The sequence below is a fragment of the Cavia porcellus genome, unplaced genomic scaffold (assembly GCF_034190915.1).
Source record: "Cavia porcellus strain 051 isolate PalLab524CR breed Dunkin Hartley unplaced genomic scaffold, mCavPor4.1 scaffold_32, whole genome shotgun sequence".
In the NCBI taxonomy this organism is placed as follows: domain Eukaryota; kingdom Metazoa; phylum Chordata; class Mammalia; order Rodentia; family Caviidae; genus Cavia; species Cavia porcellus.
The window spans coordinates 41,660,160-41,685,200 of record NW_026947515.1 but is presented as its reverse complement, the minus strand read 5'-3'; the positions used below and the strand labels follow the sequence as shown (position 1 = coordinate 41,685,200).

The window sequence follows — 25,041 nt, the reverse complement described above, 5'->3', positions numbered from 1 at the left end:
TCTTCCCATGGAAGGAGGACTGTTAAATAAAGAATCAGGAACTTCTAAAACATGAGGTGTGTTGCATGGTACATGTCCTCCAGTTAACTCCACATAGCAGACGCTAGCCCAGAATCAACCCACAGATCTCCATGGCAACAGTCACATAGGCGCCTTTTCTTTTACAAGCCAACAGGTGGCTGAGTGCCTGTTCAGACTAACACAGGTGATGCTTCCAGTGTACTCTCCACTTAGAACGAGGCTTCTGACTGGTCCCAGGCTGTGACAGCATCCCACAGAGCCGTTGCCATGGTTTTGGTGAGAAGTGTTGCTTTTCTGAGGATTGCGAAACACATTTATGTTCCAACCCCAGGCTCGCTCATTCCTGACAGAGTGGAAAATGTGCCTCCCTGGCTGAAATGTTCCTCTTGAGTCCAGCCCAAAGATGACATTTTTAGGAAAGTTTGAGAAGAATCCTGGGGCTGTTACTGAGTCACGATAGAGTGGAAATGGATCTTTTCTATTTAAAGAGTTTTGTGCTACTGTTTGAAAATGTCACATTGCTAGGGAACTGTGGAAAAGGAAAACTTTCCATTTGCTGTCAACAAAGATCGTTATTGGATGCAAAACAATGGAGAGGGAAAGGTCCTGTTACCTGCCTGGCAGAAGTAATCCGAGGTCATTGGGATTACAAGAATCATTGTCTGAGTAAGCTTGGCGCTCTTGAAAGGGATCACTAAACTATAATCTTGCAATCTTGGAATCCCTTCTTGCAGTCTCTTTACACAGGTCCCTGCCTTGCTGGATTCTAGTTTCCATGTACAATGAAGGGGAGAGATTAGATCAGATCACATCAGGACTTTCTCAGTTTATCTGACATGAGAATCACTAGGATCCTAATCGAAACCACAAATCTCTCTGGTTTCCGTCCTGCAGACTGTAAACTACTAGGTATAGGGTAACATTCAGAAAAAGTTGGGGGAAAGGTAGATTTAGGAATACAAATAAGAAAATATGTTCAGTATGCAAATGAGACTATTTTTGGGCGGTGCTGGGGATGAATCTGAGAGTGTGGCACTATGGAGCTACATCCCAGCCTGACCATGCTTTCACACAATGTATTTAGTACCTTGGTGTTTCACTTTCAGTGTATTGTTAGTTTGCATATGGCAGGCATATGTGTATTTTAAATATTTGCATATTCATTGTGTTCCAGTATCTACTTAATCCTTGTTTAATGTAGATGTAATTTTTTTCCTCTATGAAGTAAAGATGCTCCATTCTAGAATATGAGCATCCCAATTACATTGAACCCTTGGAATGTTTTGTTGATTTGGTAAGCAATGATAGTATCTCACTGGGAAAAGTTCAAATAATTCCCCGAGTTAAATATTCCATTGTTTCAAAAATATTTTAATGCACCTGCTAATTTGATTCATTTGTGCTACTAGTTTTTCTTTGCTAATTGAAGAGAAAATTTTGTTCTGTAATCTGTTCCTTTAGAAGAGAGTCTTGTATTCTGAATGATACTTTGAAAATTATGATACAGCCTGTGAACTATTGTTTAACTCCTGTTATTTTGTTATGAATGTTTGTTTTCTCTTTTCATAAAATAAAAAATACTCATAGTACTTTCAAAAGGGTCAATGTATTTTCTTTTTCTTTTTCTTTCTTTCTTTCTTTTTTTTTTCATTTTTTTTTTTTTTTTATCGGTACCAGGGATCGAACTCATGATTGCATACTTGCAAGGCAGGCGCTTATGCCGCTGAGCTAGATCCCCAGCCCCGGGTCAATGTATTTTCAAAGATTTGTTGATCATTAATTTTTTTTTGGCAAATTACCTGATTAAATTCTTTGAGAAAATTTCCACTGGAAATATTTTTCATATAGACTTAGAAAAAGTATTGATTTGAATCACACTAAAATGGTCATCTATGTTGTAAATTTTCCCTGGTTTTCATTTTGCGTTCGACTTTGTGATGATTTTTTAAAGCATTCAACATTTCACTCTACATTAAGGATTCTTATATATCTATATTTGGTATAGAAATCATAGAGCGCTTCTCCTTCTCCAGAGTATATATCAATTGACTATTTTATATTTTTATGATTTTGGTTTTTGCATTTGACTTTCAATGCACCTGGAATTAATTGTAGTATACTTAAAAAGACTCTGTTTTTCAAGTCGTTAACTAATTGTTTTAGCACTTTATTTCCATATCAATTGGAGTTTAAACAATATATTTATCATATAATATAACCTTTGATAACACAGAGATGTTTGTCACATAATACATAAGCTTTAATGTGCTTATATTCTTTCTTCACATTCTGACACTGTTTTGGTTTGTTTGGTAGCAGGCTTGGTTTACACCTGACTTAAAATATATGCATAGTAAAACAAGCTAATTTAGGATAGGTTGAATCCTGCCAGTAACCTGCCAATCCTAACTTAGATTTTCAAAACCGAGACTTCAGAATGATTTCTGAGCAACTACAAGATTTCAAGAGATCAAAAAGTACCAAGTAGCTTATGCTCATACCACTAACAGAATCAATTAAGCCAGGAGTGCTGTGTATTTATGCAGATGATGAAACAACACACAGGGAAAATATAATCTGATTAAATCTGAGGGTGAATTATTTATGAATATTCCAAGGAGTTTAGGGAAAAAAAGGATCACATGGAGGAATAAGAGGAAGAGTTTAACTTCTTAATTATAACAACAATGCGTGTATGAATATTTATTCCTCTAATGACTTTATTGTGGTAGTTCATGTATATTTAGTAGAAAATAAAAGATGTGTTAAACTGGGGGCATCCTAGGTCTTACCTCAAGAGGGAAACAATAGAACAGGTGTCTTGCAAGAATGCTAGATTTGGGGCTGGGGATTTAGCCCAGTGGCATAAGCACCTGCCTTGCAAGCAGGCGGTCGAGAGTTCGATCCCCGGTACCAATAAAAATAAAAAAAAAAAAAAGAATGCTAGATTTTTAGGGGAATCCTCTACTCACACAGTGAGCTGTCTACTTGCAGTACAGCTGTTCTCTCTCTCTTTCTCTCATCACTGACTCCTATATCAGCTTGTCAAGTAGCTGAGACTATCCATGTGTATCACATGACCTTGCTCTCTCTTTGATTGAGAGAGAGAGGGAGAAAAGTTAGAAAACAAGGGGAGGGAAGGAAGGAAGGAGGAAACAATGAGAAGGAGAAACTATAGAAGGAAAGAGAGGGAGAGGAAAGCAAGGAAGCACCAGGCAGGCAGGCTGGTAGGAAGTCATTATACAAAATAGAGTCACCCTGGCACACCCCACTGAAGTGAAAAAGAAGAGAAAACCTTGAGGTCCCGACCTTGCGTTCCAGGAACTATATCATAGACCCAACCCGGCCTGTTCTATCTTTCAGACTATATTTATTTACTAAGGAAGGACCTATGAACCAGGGTCCTGAGACCAGCTTTACACAGAACGGCTCCACTAGCCAGAGTTGGTCAGCTCCCCAAGTTTAAAAGTGCCCATGAACTTTCATTCAGAATAGCCCGTGTATCTCTCTGTCCTGATAGAATGTCCTGATGTCCCCTTGTTGCCTTCGCACAGCAGAGCCCCCCTCTCCTTGTGCATGTGTGTTCTGGATTGCAATCCCGTTCTTTGTTTCCTTCCAAATAGCTCCTTCATTTCTGTATTTTTGTTTGACTTTAACAAAAAGAAGAAGAACAGAACTTACTTTCCCATGGATAATTTGCTGTAGGAATTTCAAAATAAATTCCACTGTTTGCTGTACTGTTTAGACCATTTGAAGGCAGCCAAGTGGGAGTCCGGAATTACTCAAGTCACTGCCTATTCTGCTGTGATACACAGGGTTACTACCCACCTGCGTCTTAGTGTGGGGTGTGCTAAAAAGTTGCGAGGCCTAACAGAAAGCCCAAAGCCTCCCCTGTGGTCATTCAAGGCAAAGATACTGCCTTTCCCTCTATTCAGTCTGGGAAGAGCTCAAGCCTTTCAGCAGAGCGGCTCCTAAACAATAACAATAGATATCCCAGTATTTCCTAATTCTGGCAATTGTTAATTGTTTTTTTTAACTTTCCATCCAAAATACTACATTGGCCTGTGAAGCTTCTGTCCATCAAATAATCACAAAAAGGTTGCTAGAATCTGTGCATTAAGCTTCCATTTCATCCAGAGGAATGAACCATCACTGCAAAGAGCATCATCTTAGGCCATCCTTCTCTCATGTTGCTATGGATACACTGCCTTCTTCACACCATCACATTATTCATATCTGATTGACATCTTTTTATCTTTTCTTCCCTCCACCTGCCCAGATCCACATATCTGTAATAAACTGTCTTTTGCTTTCATAGGCCTGTTTGTGTAACCTGATTGTCCCAACCACTCAGTCTCAGAGAATGGGCACATTTCTTAAAATGAAATTTGAATGCATGATCCTACATGATGTTTTTTCAGACTTACAAGTTAGTGTTTACACTTTACCGAAGTCATAAACCGATTTACACTTACCATGCAATTAATAAGTCATTTCATGGGGAAAGGAAAAAATAGGATTATAAAATGGGATGACTGATAAAGTAAAAGATTGTATTCTTGCTGTTCCAATCAAACATTCTTCATCACAAAGTCGCATCCCTCTCTTTTTCCTAAATGCTCCACACATTCTAATTCCTTTGGAAAGAGTCTCCCTTGACTACGTGGACAGGTGAAAAAACTCTCCAAATTTTAGAGTAAACTCATGTTTTCTTTCAACAGCACTTTGGGATAATTGTACTAGAAATTCACCTCTCTGGGCTCTAGCCTCTTTATCTATGAAGGGAACAACTAGCTTAGATTTAAAGTCTTTCAATTCTTTCTTTTTAAAGTATTATAAAACTATGGATTTTAGTATGTAACTAAATCTTACATGGATGGAAAGAAAAATAGTTCAATAGTGAGCAAAGCCAAGAGAGCTTCTCATGAAATGTCAGGGCTCTGTGGAGCTAATTTTGAAATCTTTGGGTTGGGTTGAATGGCTCCCTAAATGCTTTCCAGTTTAAGTACACTATTTTTGCAGTTTGGTTCGAAGCATCTCAAATGACTATAAGATACTTCTTAGGAAGAGATAAATGATTTTAGGCTGGGGCAAAAAGTGTGGGTGGAGTTGTACCAATATAACCTGTTCCCCAAGCCATCTTGTTCCTCGAGCCCTCCTGCAAGACAGCAAGGGCCTCTAAGGCACTGAAAAATCTCTCATTTAAAAAGAGTCCAGCTCCATTATTGACAGCGTTAGAAGGGAAGTGCCATTTACATCAGCAGATGGCGGTGGGCTTCATTTGCTGTGCAGCACCTGTTACGATGAACTCTTGGCTACTATTAGAATCATTTGATTCTGCCTGGAAACCAGCACCCTTGACCACTGTATGATTAGCATTCCATCAGAGCCATTGGGCTCTGTACTTTGCCACAATCTGCATATATGATACACGGTAGGTCTAAATTTTGTTTTGTTTTTTGGTACTGGGGATCGAACTCACAACCTCGCACTTGCCAGGCAGGCACTTAAATCAGTGAGCTAAATCCCCAGCCTGCCAACTCTAAATTTGAACATGAATAATTATGTCAAATCCTAGAACTTTATAGAAAACAAAAGTAATTTATTTATTTACCTGTTTATTTCAATTTCTGCTTCATACATAGGCAAAATACCTACAAGCAATGAGCAGAAAGTGTCCCAAAGTCTGTCTTCCCCAACGCATCAGAGGATATGCCTTGAAATTCACACAAGAGTTCCGGAGACCAGGCCCTATTCCTCTCACTACATAACTATGTGACTTTGGTGAAGACACTTGGCTTCATCAGATTTAGCTTCTTCCTTTAGAGAAATGAGAGAGATGAGCCTATGATCTCTAGAGGTCCTTGGAGGACTAACATTTTGTGACACTTGGCTTCATTTTTGACAAGGTCTTTCTTTGTAAGTCTCCAGATTCAGAGCTCTGAGTTTTGTCTTTGTGTCTAGTGTTTTTATCCATGAGAGTTTAATGCTTCGTGTAATGGTTCTCAGTATTCTGTTTAAGAGAGGGTTGCAGAATTGTAATAGAGAACCCCACTGAGGCTCTAAGGAGTCAGGGGTGGGTATCAGGGTCCATGGTGACCTCTCAGAATAGCACTTACTTTTATGGACGTCACAGAAACGTGTAGGATCACCAGGTCACACTAGGAATCATCCCTTCTCACACTGATCTACTAGTTCAGCCCTTTGAAACACTTTAAGTATTTTTTGATATTTGCCAAAACATCTCCAGATGCTGAGAATGATGCAAAATAATTCAAGTTGTGATTGCACCAGTAGAAAAGAGAAAACATACACACTTGAGTTAAATAAATAGAGTGTTAGACCACAGGGTAAAACAAAATACATGCACATAAAGTTTACAACCAACCAATGAACTGGGACTTAAAACATTCAGGCAGGAATGTTATAGAATTATGAAGATTAGTCTTGACAAAATGAATGACATGCAGAAAAACTTGAATTTGGAATAAACAGGGGATGCCCTGGCCAGGGCTGGTTTCCTGAGCACATGGCCTCTTTTACCAGGACCTCAATTTTAGATAGGCCCTGTGCTTAACCCTGTACTGTCAGCATTTTGAAATTTTAAGTCATTTTTGAGCAAGTGGCCCTGATTTGTCATTTTGCATGGAGCCCCACAAAATGTGTACGAACCCCTAAGAGGTTAACCTTGATTAAAGAAAGGGTTCCTGTTGTGGAAATGACAAAAGATGGCAGTGGGAAAGAAAGGCCTTGAATATCTGCACTAAGATGTTTGCAATTTATTCTGTAGAAAGTAGGCAGTCATTTTTTGATCTGCAGAGTAATATGGTAACATGGACATTTTCGAATGGCTAATGTGCTGCCCATGTGATTGGGAGAGATGGGGATGGTTTGGAGAGTATCATCACGATCCAAGGATAAAGCAAGAAAATTCACTTGGGGATGGAAAGAGAAGGGCAAATTTGGGGACCAAAAGGAGAAAACAAGAATTACTACATCTTGATTATAAAGATAGAGAGAGGAGACAGACAGAAAGAGGCAGACACACACACAGAAGAACCAACATGACAACTTCTTTTCTCCGATTGCTTTTGCAATAATTATTGGTAGCAAAATTGTGAGGACTCTCAGTATCCCTTAAATAGTGCTTTTACCAGAAGGGCAGGCAATAGAGCAAGCCTGGTAACTTCAATTGTGCGTTCATCTCATTTTTTTAGTAGTCACTGATCACCCACTATTAGGTCCATGTACTTGTAACACAAGAGACCCAGCTGTGCATAGAGCTGTAATAAACTCTGTTGACACAACACTTTCAAGCTAGGGAGGGAAAGGGCTATTAAATGGTCACAACGGTGGGAATGTCTCGAAAGAGGAGTATCATGTAATTAGGGAAGTGAAAAGGATTTTCTAGTCTGTTCTCCCATGGAGCTTAAACAAATGAATGAGTGAAACAGTTTTCTGCCTTCAAGTTCTATTTAACAACAGTTCGACCATGAGAGAGAATATTTCACTTCAGAAAGACTTGGTGATGGGGTGAGGGAAAGAAGTCATAGGTTACCTATAGAGTGTGGGAGAAAGGGCAGGAAGTAAGTGACACCTCCTTTTCTGTTTTCCTCTGAAATGGTTGTGCACTGGGGTTACTAGGAAATGCCTTTGCCCTCCGCTATCCATGTGAATTTGGTGTAGCTTAGGGCTCCCTGCTCACCTATCTCCTGAGCCCCAGTTCTTGTACTAAAGATGGATAATCATCCCACCATATTGAGACACCCCAGTAGTTTTGTAATACATATTTCTTTTTGCAGTTTTATCCCTCACCTCAACTAAAAGCTCTCATTGTTATTTCATGATTTATTTGCAAACTGAAAGGATCCCTGGGATTAATGTGGCAGGAAGCTACCTATGCAAACGAGGACTGCTTTGAGATCTACGTTTAAATCTTGTTGTATCGAAGATTCTGCAGTATGTGAGCATAGAGTTTGTAAAGGTGACAAAAAAAAAATGCACACCTGACCTGACACACAGGGTACACAGTATACTTAGGAGCCTGGGGAAGGTGAGCTAAGGAAGCAACTTGGCTGGTAATTTACAAATAGGTCACATTTCTTTATACAGTCCCGGGGAGAGATCACAGGTCCTGGACCCAACAGAGCACTTGGCTGCTGAAAGCTCTTAGAAAGGACCTTTCCACAATGCAGAACTTCATATACAACTGCTAACCTTGGCATTATTGCCTTCAAAGGTGGCGTCAGGCACAGGTTTTGAGAAAGCCATTGCTGGAGGATGGATGGATGATTTCCAGGAAAATAACAAGTAACATTGGAAGTTCAGGTCTCCAGAGAGGAAAGCTGATACGATGGATCACAAACTCCCTCCTTCTCACTCTGTGGGTGGTCCGTTCAAAAAATTCTCTCCTCTGCCTGGTACAACCTGACTCTAGGACATAACAGCCACCTGTGTCATTGTGAGTCCTGCATATTCTTCCTTGGGGTACAGAGGCATCACATCACCTGATAAGCAGAAGACAGGCGGCTGATAGAAAGCCAGGAGACTGTGGAAAGATAGCTTGGGATACCTGGGTTGTTCCTGCTCTGAGCCTGGCCATGTTTCCCCACAAGGCTGAGAGCCAGGGATTATTTTTGTGTATAATGCGAATGCCTGAGTACACTCTGCTCCTCGCCTTTGATTCCAGATACTAATCATTACTTTCTCCAGCCAAATTTTCCCTTGTGTGCTGTCCTATGGCCAAGCTGTCACACTGATCAAGAATGACAAAGGCCAGCTGAACATGGTGGTACATGCTCACAATCCCAGCACTCTGGGAGGCTGAGGCAGGATGATTGCAAGTTCAAGCTCAGGCTGAGCAATTTAGCAAGTTAACAAGAAACTGCCTCAAAATAAAGCAAAGAGTAGCGAATGTAGCTCAGTGTGAAAGTCTTGGCTTTGATCGCCAGTGTCACCAAAGACCCTCTAAAAAATCCCAAGTAGCCCTCTCGACCATGAGGAACACAATCTCTGCCACTAAAAATAACCAACAGAAGAAAGACCCAGGCCTGACTGTCCACCCATGTCTTCCTGCTAAGACTCATAGAAGAGACAGTGTGGAGGTCTTTGATGCTGCTGTCAGTGGTCTCGAGAGACAAAGGAAGTCAGAACATGCTGGGCTTGCATGATGATCCACACAGACAAGCCCTCACGCAGGAGTCTGATCTCCACGCTTAGGGATGTCCCAACTCTCCTCCCCCTCAGGAGATTATGGGACATTAATCAGGCCAGCTTCTAGCACTGGGCACTTGGAGGGGCAACACGAGGAGAACACTGAAAGAGATCAGAGCAAGCAATGTAGTGCACTTACTTCAATGATCTGGCCTCACACACGGGCTCAGCTTGTTTTACAAAGATGTCTGTTCACACAAACACCGCGAAGCTATTCTTTCCCTAAGCACCATGCTCTCAGTTTGTCAAAACATTTGAAGATGACTAATTCATGCCTCAAAAGGAATTTTCTCTCACTCACAAAGCTGCTAGGTTTGTGAGCTTGAGGCTTTCGTGATAAAAAGGCTCAAGACTCTAGAGGAAGAAGGACGGAGAACCTCAACGGAATTGCCTTGGGTTGGTAGCGCACTAGGGCAGAGCTCACAGCCTGCACTTTCTCTAGGAGACAAGGAGAAAACCAGCTCCAGCCAGTGTGCACCAGTATAGGTGAGGTTTATGAAATCAAAGATGTGCAATAGGAATCCAAGGCCCAGTTTTGCTGTTTCCTAGGCAAGGGGTTTTTGTGGTAACTCCTGACTTCTGGGAACTCCAGCTTCTCTCCCTGGGAATCAGGAGATGGGATGTGACAGCTCCTTATAGGATTATTGTAAGGATTAATTAGCTAGTAATACACCTGACTGCTTAGAGCCATGCTCAGTGAAAAGTGAACACCTGGTAACACTTGGGTACTGCACTGGGGTTGCAGTGAACCTCATCAGATCGTTCTCTGTGTTGGGGTGGGATGGGGAACAGGCAGGCAACAGGTCTCAGTGCCACCAGAATTGTCCTGCTGGGATAGCTGGTCGGCTCAGGGGATTTTTTTTTTTTTTTTTTTAACTTTCATCACAAACAGGTCCTGAAGTACAGAACAGAAACTCGGCAACTGACATAAACAATTTCAAACAATAATTTCAGAAGACAAATTGCTCCATTTGGGCACAAGATTCTTCTCAGAGGCTTTCCCCACTTGTTTATGTATTCTGTGGCATTAAGCCATGAGTGAATTAAGCAGACAGCGTGCGTACACCCAGGACGGGATGCTGGAAGGCTCTGTGCTGGGGGTGTGGGGGTGAAGGGGAGGACCTGCCATCTGACCTGCTTTCTTTGAAAGCTATTGCTGGGGGAGATTCTTAAGCACAATAAACTCTGACGCTTGGTGCCTATTCGTTCACTGGAAGGTCACAAGATCTAGCTCTGGGAGATCTGAGTTCAAGTGTGTGCATCCTGTTCTGTATGTGTGGACTTGGTCAGTTTATTAACCCCTTCTGCTCTCCATTTTCCATCCATTTAAGGAAGGCTTACACCTTATAGGATACTGCGATGGCTAGGCTAAAACCTCTAATAAATCACTACACACCTTATTAGCGAGGCTAACAAAGGTAATCACTGAATAGCTGAATGAAAATTTGTAATAAAGGGAAGTAGAGTTTGGAAAAAAATTGTCTTTTGTGAGGCTGTTAAAATTCTTCCGAAGTAAGAAGGCACTAGACTACACCTGGCAGTGATCCTTGAGTCTGAACTTAAGTTAGAGAATTTGAGAATCTTAGCTTTGCTTATGGTACTTTCTATAGTAACATTTACAGCATGTGTTGCTTTTTCTGATTATAAAACAAATGCATGTTAATTATACAAAATATGAAAAGATTATAAAAGTTTCACGGTGGAAAATTAAATTAATGGGAATTCAGGTTTACAAGGATAAGCACTGTCTATTGATATTTGTGTCTTTCTTCTGACTCACAACCCCGTACCTGTGTACAGAAAGGGAGCCACCTTACATTTTCTGAGGAATGGGCTTGTATTACACATGCCACTTTGAAACCTTTCTCTTGCATTGTAAGCATCACATTATTCTGAAAGTACCATACTTAATGTGCATATCATATCTCATTTTCAGTGTATTAAAATTTGCCTTTTGTTGAATAGTTTGAAATTTTCTCACAATTTTTTGGCAGCACTACATATAACAATGCAAAGAGCATCTTCAGAAATAAATCTTCAATCCCTTCATAATATACAGATATATATACCATATGCATAAATATTATTTATACAGAATATATGTATGTTGGCATAGGCACCCATACAACTGTAGGTATGCATATAGAAATTTATATCATACTTCAGATATATTATGCTATATAATGATTAAGATAGAAAATTATCTTGATCCTACTATTAGACACAAGTATTGAAGCAAACGCATATAACACTTAAGAACATTTTCAGTCTCTGCCTTGAAGCCAGTGTGGATGGCTGCAGTGTGAAAAAATACCCCGAGAAGCAAGACCACTTTGTTGAGAGAGAAACTGGGTGAAGTGCCAGGCACATGTCTGTCTTCCAGTCTTGTCTGTGTTTCTCCTGGGCTGCCTGTTTCTCTTGGGGCCACTTGATAAACTTAGTTCTGGAAACCCAGACACTAAAGTTCTAGTTTTCAATCTCCTGGGAGCCTTGGACCAATTTCTTCAGGTCACTGAAGCTTGATCTCCTTATCCTTACAGTCATTTTTGTAAACTCACAGAGTTGATAAACAAGTAAAAATATTAACTGAGGTGCTTAGTCTTGGTGAGGGAGGAAGAGTTTATTATATGGTGTTACCAATTAGCAGACTGCTCTAAGAGCTGGCTGTTCCCAAACTTCGTTCTATATGAAGGGAGCTCCTCTTGGCTTTATTTTTAGACAGAACAGTATTTTCAGTTCTAAGACAAGAGGTTCCTAATACTGCCGGAAAAACAACCATAAGCTTTTGCTCACACTAGTAGCCAGGGGTGACCATTACTGGGACCCAGACAAGGCTGGTACTCTTCAGAAGTGTAAAGCCCAGATCCAGTATAAAATGGATGATGAAAAAAATAAAGTTTTCTTCAAGCCTTTTATTTTTTGTGAATAGAAGAAAGTAAATGATGCTCTGTATATGAAAGGCTTTCAATATAAAGTCTATAATGACAAAAATATTTTTATTACTCTCAGATGCCTGCTAGGGTAAAAAGAAATTAGAATGGCTAAGGAGCAAATGCTGAGATTATCATGAGAAGCCAGATGTTGCTACTGTAGAATCAATTTTATAATAACACATAAATTATTTAAAATACTTTTTAAGTTAACATGCCATTGCATGGTCATAGAAACATTGGTATAATTAAATTAATATACAATCACTATTCATGTGAGAATTAAATAGCTAGCCCTAACTGAGAAGCAGGTCTCTCACTCTATCAAACACTTTTTGCAAGCTGTTTCACTAAACCATCCCTGCAGACTTTGCTGTTCCCATATTTGCAGATGGAGTCACAGAGGTTCCAGAGCATGAGACACACACCTAAGTCCATCAGAGCACTGACGCTGCACAGTATTTCAGGCCAAGTCAGCTCACTGCAGGTCTTTGGCCAAAAGAGATAAATTAAAATTTTCCAACATACATTGTTTCCCCTCATTCATGGGGAATATTTTCCAAGACTCCTGGCAGATGGCTGAAACCACAAATTGCACTACACTCTACACTGTTTTTTTTCCCTACATGTATCCCAATATTAAGTTTCATCTATGAATTAGGTATAATGAGAGATTTGCGAGAACACAATAGTATAATAAAACAACCAAACCAATACACTGTACTAAAAGTCATTTAAGACTTAAAAATTGCTTTTGTCTGCCTGTGGACGACCACCACATTGCTCTCTCCTGAGAAACAAAGCCCTTGTCACAACCCGTCCCTGGTCCCCTCTCCCCCTATTTACTGAAATATGTAGAGTTGGCTGTATTGAAACAAATGTTCCTGGCAGTAAAGGGCCAGCCTTGCAAACATCAAAACTGTCTGTGCACTGCTAATTGGAGGCCTCTGTGCCAGGTAGGGCTATAAAGTTTCTTCTCCCTGTGCACTCTGTCTTGACCCACCTCCCTGATGGATACCAAGGAAAGCCAGGAGCTTTTGAAGATCAGGCCTTTTGTTCCACAGAGAACATCGGATCACCCCAGAGCTCAACTGCAGAATATTCTCTCTTTGTCTTTTGCATCCGCGTGCCATATTGCCAGGTGGATGAGACAGATATCCTCAGCAGGGATTTTGGTATCTGGCGTTTTCCATTATAATTTTTCAGGTCATCACTATTCAGAGATAACCACAGAAAATGGTACTTTAGATGGGAGCTTGTTGCAAATTAGTATCAGGTTGTGGGGGTTTTTGTCTCCTGGTTGAGGAACAAGCTTTCGTGGTTGCAGCTTGAACGTGTTCTGGGATTGCCAGGGATTTGAGGACAGTTTGAAGCTCCCAGGACTCTGTCAAGTCCCCGCTCAGCAGCTTCAAAGTTCCTCCCCCGCTCCCACTGCATTGCTCAGAGAGGTGGAAATATACATACTACTCTGCCCAGCTGTTTATTTCCAAAGCCATTGCTGTAGGAGACATTGAATAAGTAATCAAACTAAAGAATATAAAACAGAATGTAAGAAAAATTATGCTGATGTATTTGTTTATGGTATGTTCTGATTCCTATTTGTTGGGTTTAAAATCTTTCAACTCTTAAAAGAATTGTCTTACCTTGCTACCTGATAGTCAAGTATTCTTCATATAAATATGGAGAATATATTGATACTTCTCTGTGTGTGTGCATTTGTTGTGGGGGGTATTAAATTTACAATTTGAAGTCCAATATCTGTGTCGTCTAACGTTCTGTGTCTGTTCGGAGGCTTAACGTGTTTAAATGTGTAATCAAATGAGTTTGAGAATTTATATCCTCTAAATTCACACTTGAACTTATATATACATGATTAAAGATTTGCAGAAATGTACTATTTCCCACCATGAGTATAGTATGAATTTCTCTTTAAATTAAGTACCATATTTAAAATCACATAAGTACAAACACACTTATCTTAAAAGATTTAAATGGAAAACATAAGACAAGGTATTGCCATGTCTGTACCCCTGGGTATCATTGTGAACAGTTTGATGTATGTTATTTAGCTATTTTTGATTCTTTAGTTTTTCTTGGTATAAATTAAAAAAAAACACAAATAAAAAATCACAAGTGAAATTGCCTGATTGTGTTATAGTCTAGTGTAAAAAACATTAACTGTGTATCTTGGAGCTTTTTCTATGCCAGTTCATATAGAATTTCTTATTTTGTGTTTTATATAACTGAATTTCTTATTTTGTATTTTACATTATTGTATTTTGTAGAATGAATGCATCATAATTTAATTAACCATCCCCCTATAGTTGAATACTTACATTGTTTCTGTTTTATAGGTCACACATTATATATTACATTGTATTGAAAGTATATGTGTACATGGGCTTCTTTGAATTAAGTAGCTTGAAGTATGTTTGTTGATGATAAAACTCATGTAAAGTCAGTAAATATGGTTTATTTGTGCCCTAAGACCTTGTTAAATTTGCTCACCAGCAGCATAGATGTGCTCATTTGCATGCCTACCCAGCACATCATGTTGCCAATATTTAAAATTTTAGATCATGTGAGATGTGAAAAAAATAGTATCTTGGTATTTCAATTTGCATTTCCTTGAATGTTGAATGTGTTTCTTGTGCTTACAAACCATTTCTCCTCCTTGAATTATCTTCTGTTAGATTGTTTACTTTTAATCTTATTATTTGTAGAAGCTTTTTAAAAATAATTTTGTTTCACATACACATTCAAGAATTCCCTTTTGGTGATGTCTTTCATGTATGGCTTTAAACTTTTTGGGAGACTGATCTATTCATCTTTATTTCTACTCTGGGAGACATGAATGGGAAATTTGTCCCATTCCAAGGTTATAAAATTATTCTCTATTGTTCTATTTTGATATATTATAGGTCTCTGTGGCTTTTAATAGATATGAAATTTATTTAAATGTTTATTATAAAATACCTGAGTTATTTTTTCCCAAATAGTTCACTTACCTAACAAACTTTCACTACATCCTTTGTGCTGAATTTAATGGATGTCACCATCAGAGATTAAATTTACACATCCCTCTATATACATACTTTTGGCACTGTGATAATATTTTTCTGTTTACTCAAGATATCAGTTATTTAAATGAGACTTGTCTCAAAAAAAGAGTACTAATTACTACATATTTCTTGTGTACTTAATGTCATAGAGCATATCTCTTCTTGTTTTGGTTTTTGAAAATTACCTGAATTTTTATTCTTAAATGAATTGCAATCTACTAATCAAATCTTAGTAAAAATCCTGAAATTTTGAGACGTAGCATGTACGAGTTAAAGATTAACTAGTACTAGACACAGGTAGCTTGATAAATTACTATTTAGAAAACCAGTGACATAATAATCATGGGGTGTATCTCTGGAGTTGCAGCTGAGAGAGAGAGAGAGAGAGAGAGAGAGAGACAGAGAGACAGAGAGACAGAGAGACAGAGAGACAGAGAGAGACAGAAAGACAGAGAGAGAGGGAGAGAGAAAGCTAGTAACTCCTTTGGGAATGGGGTATATGCAGGCGAGAGGAGGTGAGGAAGATGTATCTAACGGAGATGGCCATCATGGCACAGTGGAGAAACCAGATTCGCATCTGGCCTCCTAGTCATCTGACATCTCTGAGCTTCAGCTGCTTCATCTATAAAATGAGGACAACACACTTGTATTTTTGTAAGGATTAAATGATGTACAGAAGAGTCCACAGATAAGAGGTTTAGGAACACCTCGTCCTCTCCTCCATTGTTAAAGTATCAGTCATATTTGGTAACATGCAGGCCCCAGAGAGCAGATCACAAGGAAGTTTCCCAACAAACTGATGCTCATTTTCTTTCTCTTGCTCCATTGGGAATCTATGAAAGGTTCACTAAGTAGCAGTCACTTTTGGAAAATGTACAAGGTGAGTTAAATCTAATGAAACATTTTCTGTCTTTGCATAAAGGATTTCATCCTGTTAGGCATAACAATTTTCATTATAGTGCTCTGTATGCTATAAAATTATAACTAATTTAGTTTTTCAATATAAGTGGGAGATTATCACACATTCACTTATTGGAATATAATGCAGTCTTAAGGTAAAAATTATCTTGCTATGGAGCAGCCTGAGAAAACATTTAGGACTTACTATTGATAAAGACTGGGTATAAACTTACACATGTACTCTGATTATAATCTTGTAAATATCTTTGTGCACCTGGGCAAGGATAAGAAGGGAACACAAATAACACAGAAATTAGAAGACTGAGATTATTGTTCAGTTAATATTAAATAGCATTTTCCACATTTAATATTTTTTGAAATCCTAGGCTCTTGTCTGGAGCTTCAATATCAAAAAATTCCACGTGGAACTTTACTTCCGATTGAAAAATCAGCCCCACCAGTCAGGAGGAAGAAATAGTTGACCAGCTTCCAATAGGGGATTAGTTCTAAGACCAGGAAAGGAGGAACATTTCACCTCACCTGTGAAATGGGAATATTTCTTGGAGCTAAATGGTTATATCTTATGAGAAAAAAAAATACTTGATGTTTTTGTGCTTCTTATAAAGGGGAAAGATGCAGATTGCAGAATGGAAAATTTACTTATTAGTCCAAGCTGGGATGCCACTTGAGGGGTGTGGATCAAATGTACTAAGTATATGAAAGTTTGTCAATCTGTTTCTCATGCCTACACATATCAAGTGATCCTATGCATGAGAGCTACCGATACATACTGTTTACCATATTCCAGTGACTTAATTCACTTTGAATTGTGCTTCTCTCATGATACAGCAAACATCAGTGAGAGTGATTGTACTGATAAGTAAAGCACTCCAACAAGGGAACAAGAATTTATCTTTCCTCACTAGTGGAAGAAAAGAAAGACATTATTCTCCCTTCAAAGTTTCCAGAGGGCATTTTTGTGGTGCTCTGAAAAAGTAAAAGATAAGAATCAGTCTTATTTATTGTAAATTTCTGGGAATAAAGGATACATCTTGTTTTAACAAAATTTGGAGACCTCTTTCTTTTTTATCTAAGACTAACGATACACATCTAATTAAATAGAGCTTGATTTACTAGCTATTCTGGAAAAAGTAAGCACTACCTGCTTAATAAAATTGAAACTCTCAGTACTAAAATCATAAAGTTGCAAAACTATTTGGCTAATGGTTGTTGTTATTGTTGTTAATCCTATTTATGTCCATCAAAACCTTTTAACTGCTGTATGCCTGTTTCTTGTGCAATCCACATGCCACTAAGTCCAGTAATCCATTCCCTCAGGGTGAGTAGGAATTCTTTTTGTAAAAGAAACACTTAACACAAGGGATGGCTGAAAAATATGGGGCAGGCCTAAATTTGAAAAAGATAGGACTGTAAAAGACACATTGACATTAATCCCTCTCAAAATACTGCCCCTCATCCCCCCATTCTTGCATCTTTCTGAAGCGACTCTAGAATTCTTCTTTTGTGAGTGTCTAGTTGTAGACTCATGGTTGCCTTGATGTCCAGAATCAGTTCAAAATTTTTACCATTCTCAGTCAGTTTTTACCTTGGGGAAGATCCAGAATTTGAACTGTGGCACAGCCAGTGAATTTGGTGGATGAGGACACATTGTTTTTATAAATTTGCCTTTCTGTTGGATGGTACTCAGTGGCAGTAGCAGTGTTCACTGTATTCATTTTTTTAAAAAATCACATCTGGTAAAGGCACTCTCAAATAAAAACTTCCAGAAATGAAAGATGTCATAAGTGTGTTGGAAGAGAGAGGAACTGTTTTAAGAAGGATTAAAGACAGCATGTTTTCTTCTACTGTAACTGAGTTTTTGACATTTAAACCTTCACCAGATATTTTGATCACCTTTGTAGTATTTGCAAAGAGATCTTTCCTTCAAAGAGTCGGGGGCTGCAAAAACCAGTAATCACTTTGGAAACAGCTGCATGTGCTGGTTGGACTTTCCTAGGGCCATAGAATCAGGGTAAAAGTGATGGACTCCTCCTGGGCTCTACCCACGAGACACAAGTCACAGCTCTCAGAAAGTAGTTGCTGTGAACTGCACCTGTTAGCTCCTTACCCACCTGGACAGAAATGCGACATGTTTGTTCACAATCTAGCAGGTGACTAATGGAGCCTTGTTGGTGATGTTCCCATGTCTCCTTCTCAGGTTGGAATTTTCTGAAACGTAAAATTCTTACACTATGGCTGACCACTTTCGCTGCTATGGTGTATTTCTGCTTTTCTTTAATCCTGTTAGATTAGAATCCATTCAGTTTGGCTCAATCCAATATGACAAACACTTACTGACTCTTTCTATCGTGTACTATAGTAGATAAAAGATGAATGTCCTTCATTCTGATCTTAAGGTATTTAAACACTTTTTTTTAAAAAGGAACTAAGATAGAACAGGATTAATAATAATCCCTGGTCCATGACACACTGTAATGTCATAATCATTGACCTATACATGATCTGTTTAATTAATTCTCAATAATAAATACGTACATAACTACTGTCAGCCCTACAGGCTGTAACAATAACCTGCTTTTTACCTTTGGGACATGTCCCATCTCTTCATGTACCTCTCTCATATTGCTAGTGCTCAGAATTTTGTATTTATATTTTCTTATCATTCTCTGTATTCTCCTTAGTTTTAGTACACGCGTATACACACATGCCTAAAACAAACATATACTATTTACTTTTACTGTGTTTGAATACTATCTTTATGGGGAATTATAAAAAGTATTTAATTTTTTTTGGTAGTGCTGAAGATGGAACCCAGGGCCTCATGCACCCTAAATTAGTGCCCCACCACTGAGCGACACCCCAAGCCCTTGACAAGCATATCTTGGGTCTCTATCCATGCACTTTCTAGGCCCTAAAGAATGAAGGGACTAGAAACACACAAGCAAAAGTCCTTTGAGCCCTCATGAACAAATAACCAATAAACAAAATGTTTAGCTAGCCTCCCAGGGTTAACAGCCACAGGTAAAAGCGGACAGGGAGGGTGGGTGCTGGGGTTCTTGAGACCTTAATTCAGACAAGGAGTGGAGAGCACGTGGTCTGGGAGTGAATCCAGGGTGACCATACCAGAAGAGTGCAGTGGGCTCAAGGTGACCTGAGCCAGACCTGGACTTGTGCTTAGTTTTTAAAGAATTTTTAAAATTAGTATGTCTGTGATTCCTCATAAATACTGGGAACTGGCAACATGCATAATCTTTCTTTGGCTTTCAAAGAAGATTTAAAATCCTCATTTAGGATTAAAAATATAACTCAGCCGTCACTTTTGTTCTCACGTGGTAATTCTTTCATTAAACTTAGAGTCTTTAAAACTGTTCAAAAGTTTGAATAGTTTGAATGGTTGTTCACGTAAGAAACTACGAAATCTTAGTTTGGGATTAACTTTACAGAAGAAAATCCTGCAACTTGTAGATGACCAACATGAGCCCTAAAAAGGTCAGTGAAATTATATATGCACAGAGTTTTATTGGATCATTGAACAGAACTGTTTGCAGTATCATTGTTGGAATGTCCACTCTATAAGCTTTAATTTTGTGACTTGAGCAATTATTTTTAAGATGGCAATATGTAATCCATTAACTAGTGATTTCCTACTGTTCATTTTTTTCTTCTGCAAATCTGTATAACTTGTACCCTTCCACTTTTTTTTCTTTTCTCCTTAAATAAAAAAAAAGAAATTATATATGTACAATATTATGGGAAAATCATTTTTTTTAGGCAAAACTTTGTTTTAAGCTATAAAACTAATGAATACTGGAGACAATACCAGGGATTTGGCTTCTTTGGGGTCATGATGGAAATTTCTCCCAAAGTGTCCATTATGGTAAAAATCTATTTATTAGAGAGAAATTTATTAGAGAGAAAATTTATTAGAGAGAAATTTATTAGAGAGAAAATTCAGCACCAGAGATTTTAAGCTAAAAGTAGGAATCAGTAGACCCTTTTAGTTTTCTGAAAGATAGCAAATAGAGGAAGGGCACAGAGGAACGGACCCCAGGATCCTGCTGAAATGTCTCACACTGTCAGCGAGTTGCAGATATGGGGGGCTGAGCCTGGGCACAGCTGGGGTGGGAGGAGCAGAGGGCAGGTGCTCCTCTACCTGACATTCCGCTGAGTCCACCACTGTGCATTAACCGTCTGCGTTAAACGTGCCTCTGCTTCTTCTAGCTGGAGCTCTGACTCCTGGCGCTTCTGCTGCCGGAGCACCAGCAGGCTACTGAGTTTATCTTCTAGCTCTCCACAGAACCAAAAGCTGGTCTATATGCTCTTCCCCTCAGAGTGCTGTTCTGTTCTAGGGGACTCGGGGTTACTCCTCCCTCTCCTTTTTCTGAGCCTTTTGCTTTCTTGCCTAAAATATAAAAATTATAATCTTACAGAATGTTCACAGACTAATCTAGAATCCCAAGAGTTTGAGGGGATCTCAGGGAGAGCAACAAGGACCATTAGGATTGTAGGGAGGGTCCCCAAATACCATAGTGAATGCCCAATGAAGCTTGAATTTCAGATAAAAACATAGTGTCAATATTGCTGGGTACTTAAACATTATCCTTTATATTAATTTGTTGGAAATATAAACTAACCTAGGTATTCTGTGTTTTTATTTCCAAAGTCTAACAGCCCAACATTTGTGAAAATGATAAGTACCAGTTTGTCTTTGTTTGGGCTTTTCGTGATAGGCAAGAAAGACAAAAGAAAAAAGAGAAAAGAAACACACAGTTCTTTAAAAGTAAAATCCGTTACTGGAAGTCCTGTTCTTTGTTCATGCTCTTTGATCCATGTTCCTGTGTGTATTGTACCTCAATTTTATAGGACCCGGGTCCTGGTATTAGGGGAGAATGCTGACAGTAACACTGATTATAGACATTGATAAATAACAAAAAGCCAGGTTTGGTGGCAGATGCCTCTAATTCTTGTACTCTGGGAAGCTGAGGCAGAGGAATTGTAAATTTGAACTCAGCCTAGGCAACTTAGTGAGATATTGTCTCCAAAATTATAAAAAAAACAAAAAGAGTTTGAGATGTAGCTCAGTACAAAGGCCCTGATTTTAATTTCCAGTATTAAAAAAGGGGGAAAGGTTAAAACTATAAAAATAGCATCACTTAGGAACCCTAATTAAATTTTGGTAAACGGTACTGGTTTATGTCAATCACAGTTTTGCCATTTTGCTTGTTTCCCGATAATCTTTATGTTTTTTCAGAGAATCATAAGGAAATGGTCTAAAAAAAATCACCTATTTCATTTTGGACATTTGCGGATGAACTAACCAAGACCGGGGGAGAAGAGACCAGCAGCACGTCCCACTGCCCACTAATATTAACAACAGAATGCTAATTAATCACCAGGGTTTCCTCCGCTCAAGCATTTGCTCTAAGAGAGCTGCTTGCATTATCACACTTAATTCCCACAACAATCAGATCACCATTCTCATGGTTCTCATGAGGCAAGTTAAGGCACAGAGAATTTGTAACTTATCTAAGGTTCAAGGTCACACAGTTAATAAGTGGAGGTGACTCCTTAAAAACTCAGATAGCCTGGCCCAGGACCCACATACTCCAGCATGACTCCCTGCTTCGTCTCAGATAAGATGACTTTGAATCACTAAACATGTTTGTAAATGTAAACTTGCAGAGCTGACTGGCCCTGTAGTGAGAGCCTGTTCTTAATCCCCAGGCCACTTGATTATAGTTTATGGAAAGTTGGTAAAACCTTGCTGTCATTCATGTCAATTGCAGGGTGAAAGGGATTATCTGCTTGCTTATGAACAAGCCCTATCACGCAGAGTCTACGCTGCTATAATAAGAAAGCAATTTAGTTGCATTTATTTTTGAGATATTTTTATAAGATACGTAATTGAAGCAAAGTTTTACAGTGAGGTTAAAACAATGCAATGAGATTACAGTTTGAATGGCTCAGGAAAAAAAAAGAGGCTAAGGAAGAAGACATGAAGAACTCAAACAAAGAATCCCTATTTAGCTACTGTTAGCTACAGAGTAAGCTGGGATCCCTTAGACAGAGGCCCTCTGATTCCCATGCAACCAACCAGATCTCAGCACTAGTCTAGCTAATTGTTATAATTACATCCAAAAAGAATAGCTACCACCTTTAAGTATTACATTTTCTAAGCTTTATATAGTACTCTTTTTTTCTTTTGAGGGATTACCCGTCCTTGCATCCTAGCTGACCAAGCCACTTTGCCCATTTCCAGACTCCTATTTCCCTGTTTATAAAGGATGGAGGATTAAACTCGACTGATTCTGCTTCTGTATCATGTTTTCTTCAAGCTATCCATCATTATGCCACAAAGGGCTGCCCACACTTCAATCGGGGAGGCAGGGGCCGGAGAGGGGAGGGAGAGAGACTGTAATTCTCTAAACCCTAGGTTCAGGGGTGGCATCTACCTGGAAGAGCCCAGGACTCTACAAAGCCCTGGAGATGGAAATTGGGAGCAGTGGAAAAATTGTCTTTCTACTGCACTTTAACTGAAGGAAGCATTGGATACGTTTAGTTTACAAGTCTACTATCAAGAACATCACCAAAATCCTTTTAGAGATGATCCAGCCCCTCCCTGCCCTCCGCAGGAGACCTGCAGGGAGCCTTTGAAATGCACACAGTTTCAGGCCTAAGAAGTCCACATCCTCTCTTCTTCAGAAAGGTGGCAGTGTTGCCTTGCAGTTTTTAAGCAAATTATCAACTGGTGCTGAGGTCTCTGGCTGATTAACATACCAGCCGCCTCACCTTGTGGAAAGGGAAGGAAGGATTTAATCCACTGCAGACCTTTGTGGCTGGCGCTCACCACACTTGGCTTCAGGGGCACCACGGCTAGTGGCTGCCCAAGCTCATTCACTCAACAGTGCAAGAACAACAGATCTTCCAACAGTCCACGACCCCTAACACCCAGGAGCAGCTACATTAGTTATGGATGATTCTTGTTTCCCAGCATCCACACGTTTGAACCACGCTTTCCTAGTGAAACCACCGAGCAGCCCCGTTTGTGAAGGCCACCAGAAACGCAGCTCAGCAAACCACACGAACATCTTGCTGACACCTGTTTGCTGAAGGTTCCCACGGGGCCCCTGGCACAGCAATCCACATTCTAAGCAGGTGTCCTGCCTCGACTGAGTGGGTTGTTACTACTGTTAGAAAACCAACGATATCCACAGAACTTAAGCAGTCAACCGGCGCCCTGTCTAGACACGGGAACCCACATACTGCTGGCCCTAGCTGCGGGCGCACGACCCCTTCAGAAGGCGCCACTAGAGTTCAATGTTCCCTTACACTCACCTCTACTCAGCATCCTTTGGGAAGTTTCTCTATGTGCCACTAACACAGAAATTTGGGGGAAAATTCTCCATTTATAAATATCAGATGGTTTGGGAAAAAATATTTGTGGCACTGGACTTTTTTTTCCCGCTACAGTGATGTCATTTTGAATTCTTGGTGTGCTCCAAATTTGCTATTTTTACTTCCCCCAAGTGACTTTTTTGGGAAATACATTTGTTTTGATTAGCTACATTTGAAGTGACCCTTGTACCTAACACACAACACCAGGTCCATCTTCTCAGAAATTTTAACTGAGTGTTCCACAGTTCCCAAACCGGGAACCCCTTATTAGCTCACCTCCAAAGTTCTCTTTGGATATACCCCTCCAAAATTTCTATTCACAGATTCAAGGAAAAAATACAATAAGATACAAAGATTGGCCTAGTCATAAACAAAACCCACACTCCACAACTGAACACATTTGTAACGGAAGACACGAAAGGTTCCCAAAGTCAAGTAAAATTCTCCAAAATGTGTTTCTGGGGAACAGAGCTGAGGTAGCCACGGCGGGCTACCCTTGAGATACTAATTGGAGAGCAGTTCTAGAGTGCAGAATCACAGAAGAGGAAAGTTTGAGAAGAAATACTAAATGCCTTAGCCCTACCTGATCTGAACTTGCTTCTAATCAGCAAAGAATGCTCAGACCCCAGGAGTGTCATGGTGCGTCTCAGCAGGCCGCTGGTCCCTTTGCCAGACGCCCCTCTTTTCCACCAGGAACAGGCTCCCGGGAGCCCAGGTGACCGCAGTTAACAACCCAGAATGCATCCAACTCTCAGTGAGCTCCCCTGGGTAGGAGAACAGACGGTGGCAGCCGGGGTCCCCAGAAAACTGGCGCCTCCCCCCTGGCTCTTCGGGACTAATTAACTCTTAGCCCGCAAGACCCTCCTCCCCAGAGGCCTGCCAGGGGCCGCGGCATCCCAGGCGTTCCTGGCTGATGTCATAGGCTGCCAGCGATTGCGGAGTAACGCCACCACGCCTTTATGAAGGTCCCAAATTTGCTATCTGATACTCTTTACTACTGACAGGCTCTCAGCCAATCAGGAGCGGCGAGCGGCGCCTGGGGACCCGCGGAGCCCGGGGAGCCTCGGCCGCCGGCTCTTAACTCTTTGCAGCGGGCTGAGCTGCTGGCCAGGCGCGGAGGGCGGGACGGAGGCCCTGGGGTCCCGCGCCCCTGCAGGGCCGAGCTCAGGGGTGCAGACTCCGAGGACAGCGCGGAGGGCGGCGACGCCCGGGGGCTTGCGCGAGGCGCGGATGCTGCGGTGCAGCGCAACCCGGACCTCGCTGGGCAGGGAGTGGACAGCGCGGCCCGGGCTTCCCCGACCCCGGGCTCCTGCACCCGCGGAGGACGCTGCATCTCCCGCCCGCCGGCCACCCAAGCTGGGAGGCCGAAAGGACGCGGGCGCCGGCGGGATGGCCACGCGGGACGCTGGGATGGGCCGGGTCCCCTGCCCAGCAGCACTCGGACCCCAGAGCGCAGATCCTCCCACCCGCTGCTCGGGGGCTCAGAGCGCAGGAGGAGC

The 25,041-nt window shown here is 40.4% G+C and overlaps 1 protein-coding gene across 3 annotated transcripts in view; it reads right to left on the bottom strand.

The window, feature by feature from the left end:
- Myocd (myocardin) overlaps positions 1–24,480 on the bottom strand; it is an 87,913-nt gene extending 63,433 nt beyond the window's left edge. For all 3 annotated transcript variants that reach the window (XM_023563530.2, XM_013148678.3, XM_013148679.3), the window contains exon 1: positions 24,126–24,480. Coding sequence is in view for 2 of the 3 variants with exons in the window: in XM_013148678.3 (XP_013004132.2) it covers positions 24,126–24,180 (55 nt within the window). In the remaining variant the exon portion in view is untranslated. The remainder of the gene's footprint in view (positions 1–24,125) is intronic.
- Positions 24,481–25,041: the final 561 nt, after the last annotated feature.